This window comes from Vidua macroura, chromosome 30 (genome assembly GCF_024509145.1).
Source record: "Vidua macroura isolate BioBank_ID:100142 chromosome 30, ASM2450914v1, whole genome shotgun sequence".
Lineage (NCBI taxonomy): Eukaryota > Metazoa > Chordata > Aves > Passeriformes > Viduidae > Vidua > Vidua macroura.
This window is the reverse complement of record NC_071600.1, coordinates 2,756,681-2,777,199: the sequence shown is the minus strand read 5'-3', so window position 1 is coordinate 2,777,199 and position 20,519 is coordinate 2,756,681. Positions and strand designations below refer to the sequence as shown.

The following is a 20,519-nucleotide window of genomic DNA, read 5'->3' as shown; positions in this document are numbered from 1 at the left end:
TCTGCCTGACCTCCCTTCTCCATCCACCACTGACAGCTTTGCAAATCAGGAACTGTTTGAGCTCTTTTGCCCCCACTCCAGGATGAGCATCCTGATACAAGAACTTAATTCAGTTTATATCTATCACAGAACCTCGTTTGTCTGAAATTAATTTTAGTGTGGAAATCACTTGTGGATGCTGGACTCATCAAATACTGCTGGGACATTGCATATAACTCAGAGAAGAGTGTGATTGTTATTAAATTGTGTCCTGTTCAACTGTGGTCTGTTGGCCATGAAGAGAAACTTGCTGTGCCTCTGAGTCTCACCAGTTCCTGACCCCCAAAGGACACAAACCTGATGAGTTGTGGTTCCCACTCCAGTGCTGGCACCTGGAGCTCCCTCCATCCCCAGAGCAGAGCTGCCTTGTCCCAGAAAGTCCCTGGCAATGCAGGGATGAAGGAAACAGGACAGGCTGTGGGGATCAGGGGCAGGGCACAGCCAGGGATTTGGGGTGGTTGTGAGCCCAGGGCAGGACCCGGCCCTTGGCCTTGGTGAACCTCATCCCATTGTCCTGGGCCCATGGCTCCAGCCTGTCCAGATCCCTCTGCAGAGCTTCCTGCCCTCCAGCACAGCCACACTCCCACCCAGCCTGGGCTCACCTGGAACTGCCTGAGGGTGCCCTCGATGGCTTCGTCCAGATCAGCAATAAAGAGATTTCACTGACCTGGCCCCAGTCCTGAGCCGTGGGGACAGCCCTGGATGTGACTCCATTCCTCAGCTGCTCTGAGTGCCAGGGCTTGGATGAGGGAAATGGTGGGGAGGGGGTGGGGAAAGAGTCTGATTGATTGTCAGCCATGAAGGGACTTGATTTTCATACCTGTTCAAACTGCATTAGAAGGTGATGGGGGTCAATATCAATTGGACATTGCTGATATCAATCTCTAAACAGGAAAAGAACAATTCTCTCTGCAATGTTTTCTCTTTTGGAATACACTTCTGAAACCTGACTAATTAACCACAAAAGAATTGAGGACTTGAATTATTCCCAGGGGCTTTTCTTGTCTTGGGTTTTTTGAACAGATGGTTATGAGCTTTTACCATGGAATTCCTGAACTGAAGAGCTCAAGAAAGAAGAGGCCTCTGGAGTAGGACAATTCATCAGCAACCTCCAAGGGGCTGAGGATCCATCCCCATCAGAGCAGCAATGAGCAGAAATGGGCAGAGCTTTGTGGCTGCCCCAGCTCTGGGATGGGCCCTGGGCCTGGAGCAGGAGCAGCTCTGGAGGGCCCCAAGGCCGGGGCTCTTGTGCTGGCCTGGGCAGATGGGATGGCAGCAGGGGCTGCAGAGCTCTCAGCAGCTGAGGCCGAGGGGAGCAGGGCAGCCAGGGAGCCTCCTTGTGCCTTGGGCAAGCCCCTTCCCCCATGGCTGGGGCTGAGTCCTGGCTGAGCTGCAGCTGCTGCTGTGCCCTTGGCAGGGGCTGAGGCCGTGGGGCCAGTGGCCAGAGCAGCCTGGCCTGAGCAGAGCTGTGGGGCCAGAGGCGGCTGGGCTGTGCTGGGGAGAGGCCCTTGGTGCTGCACAGAGCTCAGGGCAGCTGGCAGAGCTTGCAGGGAGCTGGGCTGGGCTGCGAGAGCCTGGCCCAGAAACCATCAGTGTCCATCTCAGCCTGGCTGAGCGTGCAGGGGCAGGACTCAGCCCAGGCCTTGTGGGGCAGGGCCAGCGCCTGTGCAAGGCATTGAAAACAGGCAAGTGCCCGAGAGAGGAGGCTGCTCTGTGCCCCTGGGGGCATGGACACAGCAGGGAGGGGGCCCAGGACATTTGTCAGCGCCAGCCTCTGTCCCCAGCCCTTGGCAGCCCTGGCTGCTGAGCCCAGCTTTGGCCTGGGCTGAGTTTGGCTGTGGACACAAACCTGATGAGTTGTGGTTCCCACTCCAGTGGTGGCACTTGGAGCTCCCTCCATCCCCAGAGCAGAGCTGCCTTGTCCCACAAAGTCCCTGGCAATGCAGGGATGAAGGAAACAGGACAGGCTGTGGGGATCAGGGGCAGGGCACGGCCAGGGAGAAGAATGACTTTAGCATTGGATGGAGCTGTGCCTTCCCTTGGCTTTGTTGGCTGACAAGAAGTGAACATCCCTCTGTGTCTCGGGCAGCTCCTTCTCCAGGGAAAGCAGGTGGGAGTTGGAGCCAAGGAGCTGAAAGCTGCAGGTACAGCCTGGGCTGGAGGGAGCTCAGATTTGCACAAGGCTGCTCTGAGTACCAGGGCTTGGATGGGGGCAATGGTGGGGTGGGGGTAGGGACAGAGTCTGATTGATTGTCAGCCATGAAGTGTCTTGATTTTCATATCTATTCCAACTGCATGAGGAGGTACTTGGATTTAGAGTCAATTGGCGATTGCACAAATCAATGTATTAACAGTAAAAAAAAAAAACTATACAGAACTTAAAAAATCTTTCTCACTGTCTTTTTAAATCCAGTGTATTCACTTGCAATAGGCTTCTGAAATCTGTCTAATTAACCACAAAAGATTTGAAAACTTAAATTATTCCCAGAGGTTTGGCTTGTTAAGTTGTTCTGAACGTTAATGAGCCCTGGGGCACTGAATTCCTGAACAGAAGAGCTGAAGGCTGGAGAAGCCTCTGGAGCAGTAAAATTCAGCAGCAGCCTCCAAGGTGCTGAGGATGTCAGCAGCCCCCACTGAGGCCATCCCTGCCCAGAGACCGTGGGGGAATGGGCAGACAAGGAGAGCGTCCCTGGGGCTGGGGCAGCAGAACTCAGAGGCAGCAGCGGCTCCAGCTGGGAAATGGAGTGTGGGATGGGGCTGTGAAAGCCCTGCCTGGGCTGTGCCAAGCAGGACACACAAGCCCTGACCCCCATCCCCCAAACAACTCTCTCAAGGAGACATTTAAAAGGAATTAGAATTATCTGTGTACTCTGAATTGGATGCACTGGAGAAATACCAGCAAGAGATTCTCAGGAGCTCAAAACATCAAAACAGCCTTTACTGGGAACTTCAGAAAATCAGAGTAACTTTGGCAAAAGGTTTAATATGACATTCAGTCAACAAAAAACAGTTTTCAATGCATGAACTTGGCCCATTCAACTTCACAAACTCTATGCCTGTTCAATTTTAAGTTAATCAACATTTGCAAGAGGACAAAAATGGAAGAAGTAGACACAGAAAGAGAGAAAAATAAGATATAGAGAAGCACACACAGAGCTACCAACTCCTGGATTCCAGCAGTGTTCAGATGGAAATTCCAAGAGGAGGTAGGGTCAAGATGTGTGCTTGCCTTGTGCTCAGCCTAAAAACTCCTTGGCCTTCCTGGGCCCTTCCCCCAGGTGGGACTTGGGGTCATTTGGTCACTCAGGAGCTGGGCTGGGGCTCCAGAGGTGGCTGTGGAGCATTGCCTGTGCTGTGCCAGGGACTGGCAGCCACTGCTGGGCTGGGATAGAGGCTCTGGGGGGATTGGGGTTCCAGGGCAGGGCAGGGCTGGGGTTCCAGGGCAGGGCAAGGCTGGACCTGCCCCTTCCTCCCCACACATGAAATGTTTCCAGCCAACAATCTCCTCCAGTCTGTCACAACAGGCAATGTTGGAGGTGAAATCCCGATTGTGGCCATGGGTGCCTGGCTGAGAAGGACAGTTCTTTTCCAGAGGAAGGAAAGCCTCAGTTATTGGCTAATTTCTGGTCTGATTGCCTGGATTTTGTTTGGTTTTGTTGTTGCTTTGTTTCTTTGATGTACCTGAAGTGTCCAGTCAGGAGCAGAGTGACTCTTGCCAAGGAACTTTGCCGTGCTGTCGCTGAATATTAAATCTGGTTTTTGCTGCTCCCTTGCTGGGGATTTTTCAGCGCTCTCAAGCCCTCGTTGGTAACAGGGTGAAGGAGCCCTGGCCCAGGCTCTGGCCCTGGGGGACACGGGGACGCTGCCGGGGGGTCCCTGTCCCCCGGTCCCACCCCCCACGGCCCCGTCCCCCGTCCCCGTGTCAGGCTCTGGGGTTGATCTCGTGGAACATCCTCTGGGGGAGGCTGCGGCGCCGGGGGCGGGGGGACCCGGGGGGACAGGGGACCCCGCTGTGCACGAGCAGCGTTGGACTTCTCTGGGGGAACTGTGAGGGGGGGCTGGGGTGGAGTGACCTCCCCAGTGACCTCACACAGCCCCTGTGATGTCACACAGCCCCTGTGATGTCACACAACCATCACTGTGATGTCACACAGCCCCTGTGATGTCACACAACGATTGCTGTGATGTCACACAGCCATCACTGTGACATCACACAGCCCACTCTGTGATGTCACACTGCCCCTGTTATGTCACAGACCCATCTCTATGATGTCACCCCGTGATGCCATACAGCAGTGCTGTGATGTCACAGAAGTCTGTGATGTCAGAAAGTCCCCCTGTCAAGTCACAGTCTGTTCTGTGATGTCACAGCCTGCTCTATGATGTTACACAGCCACCTGGTGATGTCACAACCCACTCTCTGATGCCACAGAGCCACCCTCTATGATGGCAGAGTCTGCTCGATGGCCTCACACCCTACTCTGTGACATCACAGACAGATCTGTGATGTCACAACTCCCTCAGTGACGTCACAAAACCCTCAAGAACTCAGTTACATTGAAACACTGAAATTTCTTGTACTTTGAAGAGATCCCTGCCAGGGACACAACTGAGAAAGTGTGGAAGGAAAGCCCAGAGCCCCAGTGCTTCAGGGCAGGTGAGAAGCAGCCCTCGACATGCCAAGGTGGGCAGGTGGTCCCCAGGAGGCCCAGCCAGCCAGGCCTGGTCCGTGTTCCCCTGGTTTGGTGGTGATGCCTTGAGAGGCCACCTAGAACAGAGCTAGACAGTGCTAAAGGAATAAAGCAGGTGTTTATTAAAAGGACTTCAAGGGATACACCTGGGGCAGTGCAAGAGCCTGGCCCTGGCTCCATCCTAGATGGAGTCCAGGTCATGAGTTTTCCCTGGGGCAAACAGGGAGATTTGGTCTGGCAGGATGTGTAAAACAATCTCCTGTAATATCTACTTGTTCTCACACAGAGCACTTGGCTGCAGGGACACATTCCCATCGTTCCTGCCCAGGTTTCAGGATTCAAATAGTGCTGTCTTTCCCCAGAGCTGTTCCTTCAGCTGCCTCGGGAGGGCCTTTTGGCCTCTGGACCCACACTCTGGCTCCATTATTAGCACTGTTGGATCCAAACCCTTTATCTCCACCAACAGCAGTGATTTGAGGTGGATCTCCTTTTTTTCCCCAATTGTTTTAAAAACTGATAATATCAATAATTGTGCTACCCTGTCATGGGGTTGAATAATCCAATCTTGTTCAATATTGTTTAACACTTCAATTTCTCCATGATAATCTGCATCAGTTCCTCCAGTGAGCAGTTATCGAACCAAAGTGTGCTGGAGGAATCTGGATTCCTGTTCCTGTATTGTTAACTCTCATTTGCTTCTGATTTATCCTAACTAATTCCAGTGCATGAAGGTCCAGCCCTGCAGCCTCTGGGCTGGCCCTGCCAGGGCCATCACAGCCAGAACAATTTCCCAGGCAGTCCAAGTCTCACTGTCCATGGCTGTATTTGCAAATTGGGAGCAGCCGTGCACAGCCAGGGGGTTTCCATTTCCCCAGGGGGCCATTGTTAAGGGGATGGAGCACATCTGGGAGATGGCTTCTCCATGGGGACAGGTTCCCATCTCCTGGTTTTGTCAACTGCTCTTTTAACAACCCCTTCAGCTGTTCAACCAATCCTGCAGCTTGTGGATTGTCTGGGACATGAAAAACCCAGGAGCCTTAATCACTTTATTTCTCACATAACAGACAAAGCATTCTGCACCACAGTATCAGCAAATCCTATAAAAATAGCCAATTTCATCACTTCTTCCTTTATTCATTGTATGCAGTCTTGCAGAGTTTACCACTGACATTTGGGTCTTGGCCAGTCCTTTTCTGTAGGGTATTCAGTGTCACAGTGAGCAGCCAAAGCTGACATATTAGCATTGTCAGCATTATTTCACATTATAAATTTTAAATTATACTGATATAAATGTAGATTATTGGGTTATATAATATATAACTATTATTATTTGTTTTATTGTTATTATTATTATATCACTTGCACAAATGAACCTGAATTCATGATTTCAACCTTCCTCTGTCCCTCCATGTAGGAGCATTCCAAAACCAATTTTTCTTTCTGTTGGTGCTGTTTCCAATGTGTTGTTAACAAAATTCACCCTCATCTTCACAAACCCACAAGTTCTTTTCCTTTTCCCACATGCAATTTTTGGATGCATTTTAAGACATCCAGGGGTTCAGCCTCTTTTAACCGACTGCCCCACTGCTCACATGGTGCTCCCACCTCAGCCCACTCCAGAGCCAGGGAACTCCAGGGAAGGGCGTCCCATCTGGGAATTTCTGACAGGACTGATTCCTCACATTTACATTTAAAAAGTGACATTTTGTGGTCATCTGGCCAGACTGTGCCAGTTTTGTTTCACCAGTGGGCAGGGTCAGCACCAAAGACACAGACACCAACTGAAGGAATCAGTGTCATTGACTGTAGCTCAAAGCAGCAAAGAATCACAAAAGGAGCAGCTCAGCAATGCACCCAACCATCACCACCAAAGATTGCAGCAGTGATTAAGAAAGATCCAGCCCCAGTTACCCTCAGGCTTTACCATCCCCCAGATCCACACAGCAGCTGGGGAAGCTGTCACAGCCAAGGGCTGCAGAGCCACTCCTGGACTCTGGCAATTCCTGCAGGTGCCTCCAGCCACAGGTGAGGCTCCAGCCCCGCTGTGAGAGGGCCCAGCTCTGACAGTGCTGAATGAACAAACTGACAGCACTTCTGGTGCGGGAACATCTGCTTTCATCCTCCTCTTGGCTTCCTCCCAAAGCCTGGCCAGGGCCCCAGCAGGAACCAAGGGAGGTGACTTTGACCATTCAGCCCCAGACAAGGCCAGATGTCGGATTTCATGGCCTTGTCTGGCTTCTAAACACAGAAAGGTCAATACATGTTTCACTAATGAGTGGATACATCTATCACAGTGCTAATGACCATGCATATTTCATTAGTGAGCAGATCCAAAGATAACCTTTGGCTGGAAGGTTCATCCAGAGGCCACCTTTGGCTCAGGGCCTGTTGTTCAGGCCTCACTCAGGGCTGTTGTCCCGGCCTTGGCACTTCAGGGACGTGGTTTAGTGCTGGGCTCGACACTGCTGGGTGACCAGCTGGACTGGATGAGCTCAGAGGCCTTTCCCAACAGAAAGGATTCTGTGATTCCATGATTCCATCTGCTGCATTCAGCCAGGTCCATGTTAGCAGCATTCATTTGCTCAGAAAGTCTCCTCTGGCCCAGCTCTTGTGGCCTGAGGCTTCAGCTCCTTCAGCTCCTGGTGCTCAGCTGCTCGTGCTGAACGAGACACTCGGAGAGAAGAACACAGTCCATCCAATTCCTTCTGGGACACGGAGAGACAGTGAATTCTGTGACAGCAGCTTTTCCTGCAAGATGCGCATCATCACAAAGACTTCATCAATGGGGTTGGGGGTGCTTGGAGCTTTGTCCTGTGCCACTCTGGGATGTCATGAACCAGGACTTCACCTGCCACCAGCCCAGGTCACCCTCTGCCACCGCAGCTCCTTGGACCTTGTGTCCCCAGAGCAGGCACAAAGTGTTTCTGCTGCTCCCCCTTTGCACACATCCACAGAGAGCTGGGATTTTTCCAAGTCTCGTGTCTCCATTGGGCCATATTCCCAAAGAACCAGCAGCACATCCTGATGAATACGGCGAGTTACGTGGATGGTTGTCAGCTCCACTGCCTGCCTAGAAATCCTGAAACTGCTTCTAAATGCTGTTCCTTCAGCTCCTGGACACCTTCTCACACAGAGCTGGGGAAAAAATCCCCTGGCCAGCAGCTAAAAGGTGAGTTATGCCAAAGTTAGAGCTCTGAGGGAAATCTCTCTCCCTCCCTGTCCTTTTAATGTATCTGTGCATGGGGGTGTGCATGGATGTGTCTTGTATGCAAAGGAAGGAGCGTGCAAGCAACGTGACTGACACTGTCACTGTCCATGCTATTCCATACCCATGGGTACAGAGACATTCTGGAAACCCTGGCACAGACAGGGCCTTCTGTCCATGGGTACAGAGACATCCAAGAGCCCCTGGCACACACAGAGCCTTCTGTCCATGGGCACAGAGACATCCAAGAGCCCCTGGCACACACAGAGCCTTCTGTCCATGGGTACAGAGACATCCAAGAGCCCCTGGCACACACAGGCCTGGCACACACAGGCCTGGCAGCACAGGTTGCTTTCCCCACAGGCTGCAGGAGATGAGAACACAACATTTGCCAACACTGACTGCAAGCCACAGCTGCGGGTGCTCCCCGTGAACCTCAGCTCTGGCACCACTGTCTGCCCCAAGCTTCAGGGGCTGCAGTGGGAGCCCGGCTGGGCTCTGCCCTGGGGCCATCCTGCAGGGACAGCTGCAAACAGGGAGCATTCCCTTGCCACCAAGAGCCAAGCCAGGGCTGCAGGGCAGCTGCTCCAGCCCGGACTGCACTGCTGAGTGCTGTGCTCTGGGGCTGGGGCTCCCCGCACAGGGGACTGGACTGGTGTGCCAGAGGAGACAGAGAAGCTGCAGCTTCAGCCTAACTGAGGTGGATGCGTGGGCTGGGAAGAGTGGGGAGGCTCAAGGGGATACACAGAGCTCATCCTGCTGCAAGGACGAGGAAAAGGGAGTGGGAACTCAGCAGTGAGGAGAGATGAGGGCTGGAGAGCAGCTCTGAAGGACACTAAAATCCCACTGGACCTCTGAGACATTGCTGCTCCTCAGCCAGTGACAGGATGAGTCCCTAAGCCTGGGGCTCGGCCTTCCTCATGGTGAGGGGCACCAAGGAAGACAGCAGTGTGATGGAGACTGCCATGGGCTGGGAACTCACTGGGGGAAAAGAGGGAGCAGTTGGGAAGTAAAAGGCAGGTGGGAGAGAGAGCTGTTCAGAGAAGGGCTGAGCTACAGCTTGAGCAAGCTGCAAAATGTCATTTGGGGTCATCCCAGATTGATTTCATTTCACAAGCTATTGAACAAGTTTATTTTTTGGGTGGTGGCAAGTTTTCCTTGGGAGGCGCACACTCTGCAAACTTGAGCTGTGTTGCTGAAATGCTCAAGCAAGGCTGTGCTGCAGGGCACACCATTTCTTCTTTGGCTGATTCTGGCCCGGTGCTGAGCTCCAGCAGAGCCCTGGCAGAGCCCAGAGCAGCCTCAGCACCCGCAGAGCCCGGCTGCAAGGAGAGAAAGCAGAAAGCGCCCGTCAGCTGAAGGCTCCTGTCCCCTTGTCCCAGCCGCCCGCGGTGCCCAGGCCATGCTGGCCGTGCCCAGAGCAGTGCCCAGAGCTGCCCATCACTGCTGCCTTTGGCAGCAGAGCAGGAGGGCAGGACATGTGCCCAGCCTGCAGCCAGCCACAGCACATCCAGCCCTCAGCAGCTGCCCGGAGCAGGATGCTCCTGTGCTCGCTGCCATCTCCCCAAAGCTCTGATCCCACCATGCCAAGCAGATGGGACCCACCTGACGCCATCCCCCGCTGGAAGAAAAGCTGGTCCCAAACGATGTCCTCAGCCTTCTCCAAGGCCACAGCCCATCCACGCCGCAGCTGCTCCCAAGCACTTCCCCATCCAGACTGGACCCCACCTGGAACGCTTCCTCTAGAAAAACAACAAATGATTGAAAATAGATTACAGACAAAAAGGGGAACAAGAAAAAAGGTCAAAAATCTTATCTCTGTGAAGGGCTTGAGGAGTGCCCTACCCCTGCATGCCAGGGAATATACCACCCACAGGTGAGGGAAGCCCAGGCTTTCTCCCTTCCCCCTGCACTGCCCCCCATGGTGATCCCAAAGCAATCAAGGGCAGTGGAGCAGCCCAAGCCCTTCCTTGCCTGCAAAGCAAAGCAGCCCCTGCACAGGTTCTCGAGTCCCACCTCTGCTCCCACCATGGGGGTTGGTTTGTGTCGGGCTGGCTGCCCCAGCCCCAGCCCCAGCCCGGGGCACGGTGGGTGCTGGGGGCTGTTGGCAGGGCCAGGAGCCCACTCCCATTTCGTACCCACCCCAGCCCATGCCCCCAGCCCTGCCAAAAGCAGCCTGGCAGCCGACTGAAGGATCAGCTGCATCCACCCCAGCAAAGGGGGAACCTTTGGCTCCCAGCCAGGCTGAGCAATGCCCAAATCTGGGAGCATCCCCCTGCGTGTGGACTCATCTGCAAATTCCCTGTGGAGCCTGGCTTTGGAGAAGGTGTCAGAATCCAAGTCCATCATCTTCAGCTGGCCAGGCCGAGGAAGAGATTGTCATCCTTGAGGTTGTCCTTGGTGTGTCCAGCAGCAGCAGCCCCACCTGGTGCAGCTTCTCCAGGGGCTCCTTCTCCTTCCCTGGGGCCAGACCAGGCTGTCAGGGTTCTGCCCAGGGCCCAGCTGTCAGTGAACCAGAAAAGCAAAACCCGGGGGATGGTAGCCACCAGTGCTTGCCACACCAGGTGTCCAGCTCAGCTCCAGCCCAAGAGCTGCGTGTTCCCTTCTGCTGACCCCTGCTCAGAGCTACAGGCAGCACAAAACCTGTCTGGTTGGCTTTGCCACTGATTGCCAAGAGATGTGTGGAGCTGTTACCTGCCAGGTCCCTGGATCCAACTGTGCACGTGGATCTCTCCCATCCTCTAGGGCAGAGGAACACCCTGCACCCAAGGATCACGGAAAAGCTCTTCTAAGGACGGCCTGTCCAAGGGCTGCATGGACAAACACCTCTTAATGACATCCTGGCACTCTGGGGAGAGAAACCAGGAATCACCAGTCAGTTGGAGAAGTTGCCCCCCTGTTCCCATGCCCAGGCCATGCTGGGTGTGCCCAGAGCTGGGCCTGAACTTCCCCATGGATTCTCTGTTTGGAGGAGAGCAGGAGAGCAGGACTTGTGGCACCTCCTCAGCAGCTGCCAGAGCGGGATGCCCACGAGCTGCTGCTGTCTCCCAGCACTGGTATTGCCCCCGTGGCCAGAGATGAGGATCCACCTTGAGAGAGCCGTCGTGGCAACAAGATCCGCCCCCAGATGATCTCCTGGCCCCTCCTGAACGGGTGCTTGCCCATGACCAGGTGGCACAGCAGGAGGCCCAGGGACCAGATGGTCGCTGCCTCGCCGTGGTAGCGTTGGTGGTGGATCCACTCTGGTGGGCTGTAGGACAGGGTTCCTGTGGAACACAGACAGAGTGCAGCAGGGGGATGCTGCTGCTCCCAGAGCCTGGCCCCAGCACCCCTGGGCATGTGGGGGCTGCCCCAGTGGCACACGGGGTGACCGCTGCCCTCTCGCCAGCACCTGGGACTTGTGTACTGACTCGGGGCTGGAAAAGAAGCCACTGGTGCTGGAAGAGGGCAGCAGAAACCCTGGGAAGGCCCAGGCATGACACAGAAAAGAAAAACTCACCCAGTGGTGGAGAAACTCACTCGACTACCTGGCTGCACATCCCCCCAAAAATGTGAACAAGTCAAGGCAAACAAGGGGAGCAGAGCAGTCCAAGCCCTTCCTCGCCTGCACACAAAACCCTCCAGGGCACGGGGTCAGACCCCCCTCTCTGCTGCCCCCATGGGGGTTTTTGTCGGGCTGGCTGCCCCAGCTCCAGCCCCAGCCCAGGGCACAGTGGGTGCTGAAGGCTCTGGGCAGGGCTGGGAGCTGGACCCCCTCACACCCCCACCCAAATCAGCCTGGCTCCAGCATTAATCCCATCCCAGCTGCAATAGGGGGAGCCCCGGTGCTGCACCCCGGCTGGGCCATGAGATGCCCAGGAGCATCCCCTGGCAGGGCTCACCTGCAAACTGGGTGTAGGCTGTGTCTTGGAGGAAGGCGCCACAGCCAAAGTCGATCAGTTTCAGCTGCCCGGTGGCCAGGTCGAGCAGGATGTTCTGGGGCTTGATGTCCCTGTGCAGGACCCCGCAGCTGGTGCAGTGCCGCACGGCCTCCAGCACCTGGCGGAACAGCCCCCGCGCCTCCTCCTCCGGCAGGAACCTCCGCTCCGCCAGGAAACCCGACAGGTCCTGGCACCGCTCCGGGTGCTCCAGCACCAGCAAGAAGCTGTCGGGGAGCTGGAGCCACTCCAGGAGCTGAATGACACCAGCGCAGCCAGAGGCCACCTTGGCCAGCAGCACGATCTCCAGGGGTGCGCTGGTGCCGTCGGGCTGCGGGAGGAGCGCGATGCCGTCAGTGGGGCTGAGGCCGTGCCGGGGCTGGGGAAGCCCTCAGCCAGCCCGGGATGCTCTGCATGCCCCGCTCAGCCCACGCCCGCTCTCCCTGCAGGGCTCCCGGCAGCTCCCACCCTGCCGGGCCCCGGCTCATCCCCGCCCGGCACGGCCCGGCTTCTGCCGCTGGCCCCGCTCACTCACCAGCTCGCCCCAGTGCCGGATGCGATCCCGCGGCACCCTTTTGATGGCCACCTGCGAGCAAGGGACAGCAGCGGGTTCAGCTCGCCCTCCGCCTAGCCCAACCCCATCCTCCTCCTCCTCCTCCTCCTGCGCCCGCCGCCGGCCCCGCCGCTCACCGGGGCGCCGTCCGAGAGCCGCGTGGCCGCGAAGACGCTGCCGAAGCCGCCGCTGCCCAGCAGCGAACCCAGCCGGTACCGCTCCTGCAGGGCCTCCTGCGCCTTCCCTGCGGGCGGGACGCGGCTGTCAGCGCTCGGCCCGGGGCCAGGAGCGGCCCCCGAGCGCCCCCCGAGCGCCCCGGGCCGGCCATCCCCAGGCGTTCTCTGCTGGCAACGGGACAGCGGCGGCTCGGGGCCGGCGGCCGCGCTGCCGAGCGGCGGAGCTCGGGCCGGGGAAGCCGCAGCGGAGGCGGCGGCAGCGGCCGCGCCGCCTGTGTCCTCCGCGGGGCCCGGGAGGAGCCGGCGCCGGGGCCGGGACTGGAGCCCACGTCGGGGCCGGGGCCGGGCTCGGGCCAGGCGGAGCCAAAGGGCGGCGATGCCGCCCCAGCCCCAGGCACTGATGCCCGCCCAGCAGCGCCAGCGCCAGCACGGCCAGAGCCGGGCGGGGGCGAGACCGCGGCGGGACGGCCGGGGACAGGGACAGGGACAGGGACAGGGACAGGGACAGGGACAGAGACGGGGACGGGGACGGGGACGGGGACGGGGACGGGGACGGGGACGGGGACGGGGCAGCCCCGCCCGGGGCCGGGGGCGGGCCGGGGGCATGGCCTGGCCCGGCAGGGGAGAGGGAGAGAGTGGGAGAGGAGGGGACAGCGGGAAAGGGAGAGCGGGATACGCTGCGGGACAGCGGGAAAGGGAGAGGAGGAGCAAGAGGGAGTCGACAAAGCCGCTTCTTTCGCTGCTGCTGCTGCCGCTGCTGCTGCAACTGAAGCAACTGAAGCTCCGGGGCCGTTTGTCCCCGTGTCCGTTTGTCCGTTGCCCGCTCGCCCCCGCGCCCAGCCCCGCGCTCCCCGGGGCAGCCCCTGAGCCTGTCCAAACACGGGAACTTTGCCGTGTTCAGCCCAGACCCAGAGTCTGGACTCCTGCCCAGGGGCACAGGAATCCCCTTGGGCGCTGCTCTGCATTGTCCCTGCTGAGGGTCAAACACTCTCGATGCGCATTCCCTGAATGCAGAATTTGTACCTGACCCAAGCACTGCACTTACCGTTCCAGCAGTGATTTCCAAAAAAAAACCCAGGGGAAGGCAAACAGTGTGTAGCTCATGGTATTTTACAGGGTCTAAAATTTGACATGTCATGGATCTTAGAAGTGAGACCCATTTGGATTAATGGGATGGAGAAGAAGTTCAAGATGGAAAAGGGAGCATAAAAATAAACAGAGAAACACATCTTGGATTGTTTCTTTCCATTTTCTTTTCATTTCTTAAAAGCTCTTTCAGTTTTCCCAGAATCTTCTCCACAGTCCTGTTTGCTCTTTCCAAGAACCTTTCCCGGAGAACGAGGAAGCTTTGAGCAGCTCCTGTCACAAGATGTGCCACCAGCTGCAGCTTCTCCTGGCTTTCCACAACTTGTGTGCAGCTCAACTCTCTCAGCAAAGCAGGAGAAATATCTGAAGAACTTGACAGCTTGTTCTTTCTTTTCCTTGTGGGCTGGGCAGTTGTGCCATTGGTGAGGTTTTCATTATTGCTGTTCTACCCTAAGAAACCCTGACAGGCTACCAGGAATTGTCAGGGAATGCAAGCCTGCCTGAATGCAGAGAAAGAATCTGCAGAGCCTGCAGCCAGAAATGGAGAGCTGTGTGATCATCACTGCAACATCCCCATGGACATCTTGAAAGTGATCTAGAAGATGAAAATGGGCTGACAGAGGGAGTTTGCTTCTGTGTTCAGTGTAGATGATTCCACATCTGGTGCATTGGTTCATAAATCTAGAGCACAATCGGTTCATGGAAAGCAGCAGAACAAGCTGGACCTCTCAGGAGATGACTGAGAGAATCTGAAAATGAGAAATGCAGGGAATGACTTGGTGGACTTTGTCTGGAAGAACGGTCACTTTTTCCTAATAATTTCTAATCCATCTCCTCTGCATTTGTCTTTTTGAAAAAGGCCATTTCCATCCCAGATTCCCCATGGAATGGGAAGCCTGAGCTTGTGGAAGTGCCTGAGCGATGCCCTGTTCCTCTGCAGGGACACTCAGGCTGGAGCAGGAGCCGGAGCCCTCTCTGGGGAAGCCTCCTCCGAGCTGGAATTTGTGCCGTGCTGGGAGAGGAGGAGGAGGGTGAGAGCGCTGGGCGCTGTGTGGCAGGAGCAGGAGGTTTGGGCCGCAGGACATTCCGTCTGCGCCGCTGCCCCGCAATGGGCGGGAACGCTGTGGGGAAGACTGGGGGACACTGGAGCGGACTATGGATGGCACTGGGGGGAACTGGAAGGGCCTGGGAATGAACTCAGGTGTACTGGGAGGGACTGGGCTGTACTGGGAGGGATTGGAGGGGCACTGGGGTTGGACTGGGCTGTACTGGGGATGAACTGGGCTGTGCTGGGAGGGACTGGAGGGGTCGAATGGGCTGTTCCCTCCTCCGCTGCCTCCCATTTGCTGAGGCTCCCGCCCATCATGGCCCTCAACCAATCAGCGCCAGGGATTGTGGCTTTGGGGGCGGTGCCTGGAGTCCGTGCTTTTCTTTTGCCTACAACTCCCATCATGCTCTGCGGCCCACTAGAGCCCCATTGGGGCTGGGACTACAACTCCCGTCATCCTCTGCAGCCCAATAGAGCCCCATTGGGGCTGGGACTACAAGTCCCGTCATGCTCTGCGGCCCCATAGAGCCTCATTGGGGCCGGGACTACAACTCCCGTCATGCTCTGCGGGCCAATAGAGCCCCATTGGGGCCGGGACTACAACTCCCGTCATGCCCCACGCCCCACAGAACCCCCCGGTATCCGCCCCCATCTGTCCCATAAGTGTCCCCCAGACCCTCCTGGATCCCCAAGTGCCCCTCAGCGCCCATTCGGGAACGCACAAATTTTACTGGCAAAGTACAAAAAAACAAGAAACTTTGGAAAAGCATTTAATACAACATCCAATCCAACGTAAAACACTCATCATAGCAGTAACTTCATTCACTCAGCCCATTTAGCCTGGAAAGCCTTAAACACTTCAGTTGTTCAGGTACCCAAAAATGTTCCATAGAAAGAGCATTAGAAGGAGAGGAAAGAGAGAGAGAGACAGAAAGACAGAAGCTCCACAGAAAGACACACCTGTGGCTCCCAGCTCCTGGGGTTCCAGTGTGGCTGAGACACAAACCCCAGGGGAAGGCAGAGTCCATAGCAGGGGCTGACCTTGTGCTCCTTGGTTTTAAGCCCCTGGGCTTTCGTGGGCCTCCCCCCAGCTGGGACTTGTGATTGCTCGGGCGTTCAGAGCTGGGTTAGCGCTGTCCCAGCTGTGTGACTGATTGACAGCTCAACCCAAGGTGTCTCGGGACATCGATCTCATCCAGCCTCTGACAGCGACCACGGTGGCACTGGGGAACCTCATGGAGCCATGGGTCAGTTGTGACAATGCAGGTCCAAGGACACCCTGGTGACACTGGGGAACCTCATGGAGCCATGGCTCAGTTGTGACACTCTGGGGACCTCGTGGAATCAGAGGAGACCATTGTGAAACTCCCATGGAACCGAGGGCCCAGGGTGACACTGTGCAACCCAGAGTGTCACCGAGGAGCCATTGTGACACTGTGGGTCCCCATGGAACCAAGGGAACGTGGGACAGGCTGATGCCTGAAGTTTTAGCTTTCGTATTTTCCAGATTCTGCACTGCATCAGTCTGTAACTCTGAACTTCATGCAGAGTGTCAGCAAGTTCTCTTCACAGTGCACTCAGACAAAACAATCCTTTTCCAGCCCGAGAACCAAGGACACCGCTGCAGCTTCAGCCCAAAAAGTGAAAACAACAGCGAATTGAGGAGAGCAGACTGGGAGGGTGGGACTGCACAACCTGAAGGTGTAATTGGACAATTAACCGCAATATGGAAATGAACCAAAACTTATACAAGTGTGCAAACATGTGACCTGTCGTCCATCCTGGGTGTACCCTCAGCCAGGCCCTTGGACTGCCCAAGGTGGATCCTTTGAAGGCCTTTTCAATAAATCCCTCCTTTATTCCTGTCACACTGTCCAGCCTCTGCTCTAGGTGGCCTCTCAAGGCATCAAGGCCTGGCTGGCTGGGCCACCTGGGGGCCACCTGACAGGTCCAGCTGACCTTGGCATGTCAAGGGCTGCTGCTTGTCAGCCCCTGGGGCACTGGGGCTCTGTGCTCTCCTTCCTGTGGAAAGAACTGTCCTTCTCCTCCAGGTGCCCATGGCCAAAATTTGGATTCATCCTCTTATTTTGCTTCTATGCAAAGATTGTTCCCCGATGAAATCTGCCAGGACAGACAGGTCTGGCTGGCTTGGCCACCCGGGGGCCACCTCTCATCTGCCTTTGAGACACTGGGACCCTGTGCTTTTCTTTCTTATGGGAAAAAGCACCTTCCACATCCAGGTACCCATGGCCAAAGTTGGGAATCCGCCTCCAGGATTCCCTATATCCAAGGATTTCTCCCAGATGAAAGCTTCCAGGAGAGACAAGTCCGGCTGGCCTTGGTTTCCAAAGAGCTGATTCTTATCTGCCTTTGAAACACTGGGGCTTTGTGCTTTCCTTCCTGATGAAAAGAACTCTTCTTCCTGCACAGGTGCCCATGTCCAAAACTGAGATTCCACCTCCAAAACTCTGTGCATCCAAGGATTCCTCCCAGATGAAAGGTGCCAGGAAAGACAGGTCTGACTCTCTTGGCCTATGGTGACCACCTCTCATCTTCTTCCAAAACACCTGGGCTTTGTGCTTTTCTTTCCTATGGGAAAAACCATCCATCTCGACCAGATGCCCATGGCCAAAGCTGGGAATCCTCCTCCAGAATTCCCTAGCTCCAAGGATTTCTCAGTGACAAAAGCTGTCAGGATAGACAGGTCTGGCTGGCTCAGCCTCTCAGGAGCCACCTCTCTCTGCTTCTTAACCTGAAACACTTGTGCTCCGTGCTTTCCTTCCTATGGAAAAGAACCATCCTTCTTACCAATGCAGAAATGGCCAAAATTGGGGTTCCACCTCCCAAATTCCCTATATCCAAGGGTTGCTCCCAGGCAAAATCTGCCAGTACCATCAAGTCTGGCTGCCCTTGGCCTCTGGTGGCTGCCCCTGCCACACTGGGGCTCGGTTCTTTCCTTCCCATGGAGATCACGGTGACACTGTGGGCACCTCATGGAACCAAGTGGATCATTGTGGCACCACTGGAGCCCATGGAACCAAGGGGCCATGGTGACACAGCGGGGCTTCATGGACACAGAGACCATCATGAATCTGTGGGGCCTGATGGAACCATGGAGACCATGAGGACCCTTCAGGGCCTCGTGTCACCAAGGGGGCATTGTGACACCTCAGGGCCTCCTGGAAGCAAGGGACCATTGGGACACTGTGGGGCCCCATGGAACCGAGGGAACATGGAACAGGTCTGGCTGGCTTGGCCTCCCAGGGGCCACCTGACAGGTCTGGCTGATCTTGGAATGCCAAGGGCACAAACCTCCATGCTAAAACAGCTCCGGCCGCAAGGACCCAGCCCGGCCGGGCTCACGCAACCATCTGTAGGCCCCGCCTGAGATATTGACTCTTCCCGTGCTTCCATCCTCCCTCCAGTGAGAGAAAAGGACAAAGTGCAGGCACACAGAGGAGCAACGTGAAGACACCGAGGTCAGTGAAGAGGAAGTTGAGTCCCAGATGGGAGGAATGAGGAGATGCCTTGATCTTGGGGCTGAAATCCTCTGGTGAAGTTTTGGAGAAGAATGTAAATCATGCATCAGATTCTCTTTTTCCCTATAACGCATTGAAAAGAATGGGGAGATGACTTGTTCAGCAAAGGCCTCCATGCTAAAGTAAGCAAATGTTGAAGTTGCTGTGATCCCATGAGAAGTCTGAACATTGAAAGAGAGCAGAGTGATGAGACCCTGTGCCCCCAGGGAGAGAAGAAGACCTCTGTTCCCACAGATGAAGATGATTTCCGAAATAGATGAAGAGAACGTTTGCTCTTAAACAGCTCACCTTTAAACCAATACCCCATAAGTTGACATGGCCCAAAAACACAGCTGTGGGAAAAGCTGTGAAAAAATGGGAGGGACTTCATGATTTCAGTTTTTCCCAGTGGGTGCTATCTGTGGAAATGAAAAGACATGAGAAAACTGTTTTCTTGTAGAGAAGTCTCCATAAGATTAACAAGAGGAACTTCTCTCCCTAAGTGAACTGAAGAGAGACTATTCTAGAGGTGGTAAACTGACTGAAAATTTTAGGGTTTTCCTTTAACATGGTCAGGTTGCATGGAGAGAGGAAATGCTCTGAGTTCTGTTCTGTTTCTTATTACACTTTCTTTTACTTACTATACTAAACCTTTCTTCATAACTTTTAAAGTTTTGAGCCCAATTTGCCTTTCTCCTAATCCTATCTCACAGCAGGAAATGAGTAAGTATATTCTAGTGAATGCATTGGTAATTAGCCAGCACTGAACCCACCACACTAATTGATGCATTGGCCAAGGAATCTCAAATTGGTGAACCAAAACCACTACAGAAACTTCCTGATAAACTGCCCCAGACCAGAGGGAAATCAAGGCAGAGCCATGGTCTGTCAGGACTTGCTTGATCCTAATGAGCCCTGTGGTGCATTTGGAGCTGAGCCCTGGAACCTCAGGGCCTGAGAGGAGATTGCACAAACCTTTCCAGGAGTCGAAGGCAGAAGAAAACCCCAAAGTGTCTCAAAGCATTAATGGGACCCACTGAGGTCCATCCCCAACACAGGCTCCTCATGGACTCCTTGGAAGAGTGAATTGGAGGCCAGGATGGCACAAAAACCTCTCAGAGACTCAAAATGGCACAAAAACCTCTCAATGTGGAAAGGAAAATCCAAAGTACCTTACAAAAGTTGAGTATCTCAAAGCATTAATGAGCCCCACTGAGTGTCAGTGCAAAGCTCTCAAGGGACTCGTTAAAACAGATAATTGGGGCCATGATTGCACAAACCTCTCACAGAGTCTGTAGCAAAAGGGAAACACCAAGTACCTTAATATAACTGAAGTACCTTGAAGCATTAATGAGCTCCACTGAGTGTTGTTCCTGACCAAGCCTCTCCAGGGACTAATTACAGCAGATAATTGGAGGCCATGATTGCAGAAAGCTCTCAGAGACTCCAAGGCAAAAGCCAAAGCCAAAGTCCTTTGAAAAACCTGCAGTCCCTGGGAGCATTGTGGAGCCCCCAGGGCCATTGCTGAGCAAGGCTCCCCAGGGACTCCTTCCAGCAGATCCTTGAGGCCACTGGGATGTGGGCTAGGGGGGGATGCTGAGGGCAGGACAAGGGGCTGACAGTGCCCAGCCTGGCTGGGGCTGTGCCAGGAGGCCCCAGGGCCTCAGGACAAGCTGTCTCCTGACAGCCCTTGGTGGCACAGACCCTGCTGTGCCCCAGGCCACCAAGACTTGGCTACTCTTTGTCCCCACCTGTCATCAGTGCCTCCAGTTCTCTGCTCTGCCTGGGGCCTGGGGACACTTTCTCACTCGTGTCCCTCAGTGGGACCCATTAAAAGTCCAAGAAACTTTGGAGTTGGATTCTGACTTGGAGTCCTTGAGAGGTTTCTGCAGCTCCCTCTCAGGGCCTGATGTTCAGGGCCTGAGCACAAAGCCCCAGAGGCTCATTCAAGTCCTTGTGCTGTGTCTGTGCTGCTGAGCTGGGCCGGGCTCCTGGCACAGAGGGTGATGCTGGTAAGCAAGCAGAGCTTCAAAAGCACATTTCTCTGGATGAGCAGCTCTTCTCCCAGCCCAGCAGGGCTGGGGCACTGCCTGCAGCCAGCGCGGGCACAGCCCAGAGGCACAGAGAGCTTCAATCAGTCAGGGCTGGGAAGGTGCTGAGAAGTGCCTGGGGCAGAATCACTGCCAGCCCTTGGCACAGGAACCTCTGGCTGCAGGACAATGCAGCTGCAGCTCCTGCAGTGATCTCCTCAAGCTGGAACATGCCAATGCCCACACACCCTGTGAG

General features: G+C 55.3%; 1 protein-coding gene and 2 pseudogenes across 1 annotated transcript; 1 reads left to right on the top strand and 2 right to left on the bottom strand.

Moving 5' to 3' along the window:
• The window catches only part of LOC128820667 (uncharacterized), a 2,212,279-nt pseudogene that overhangs the window by 553,498 nt on the left and 1,638,262 nt on the right, over positions 1–20,519 (bottom strand).
• Positions 1–20,519, top strand: part of LOC128820669 (uncharacterized) — a 1,091,286-nt pseudogene that overhangs the window by 432,905 nt on the left and 637,862 nt on the right.
• LOC128820776 (serine/threonine-protein kinase pim-1-like) lies at positions 10,642–13,204 on the bottom strand. Its single transcript, XM_054001611.1, has 5 exons — positions 12,543–13,204; positions 12,388–12,438; positions 11,817–12,183; positions 11,025–11,201; positions 10,642–10,783 (listed from the first exon to the last, which is right to left on the bottom strand). Exons 1-5 carry the CDS (start codon positions 13,185–13,187, stop codon positions 10,677–10,679), a joined length of 1,347 nt encoding a protein of 448 aa, XP_053857586.1. The 5' UTR covers positions 13,188–13,204; the 3' UTR covers positions 10,642–10,676.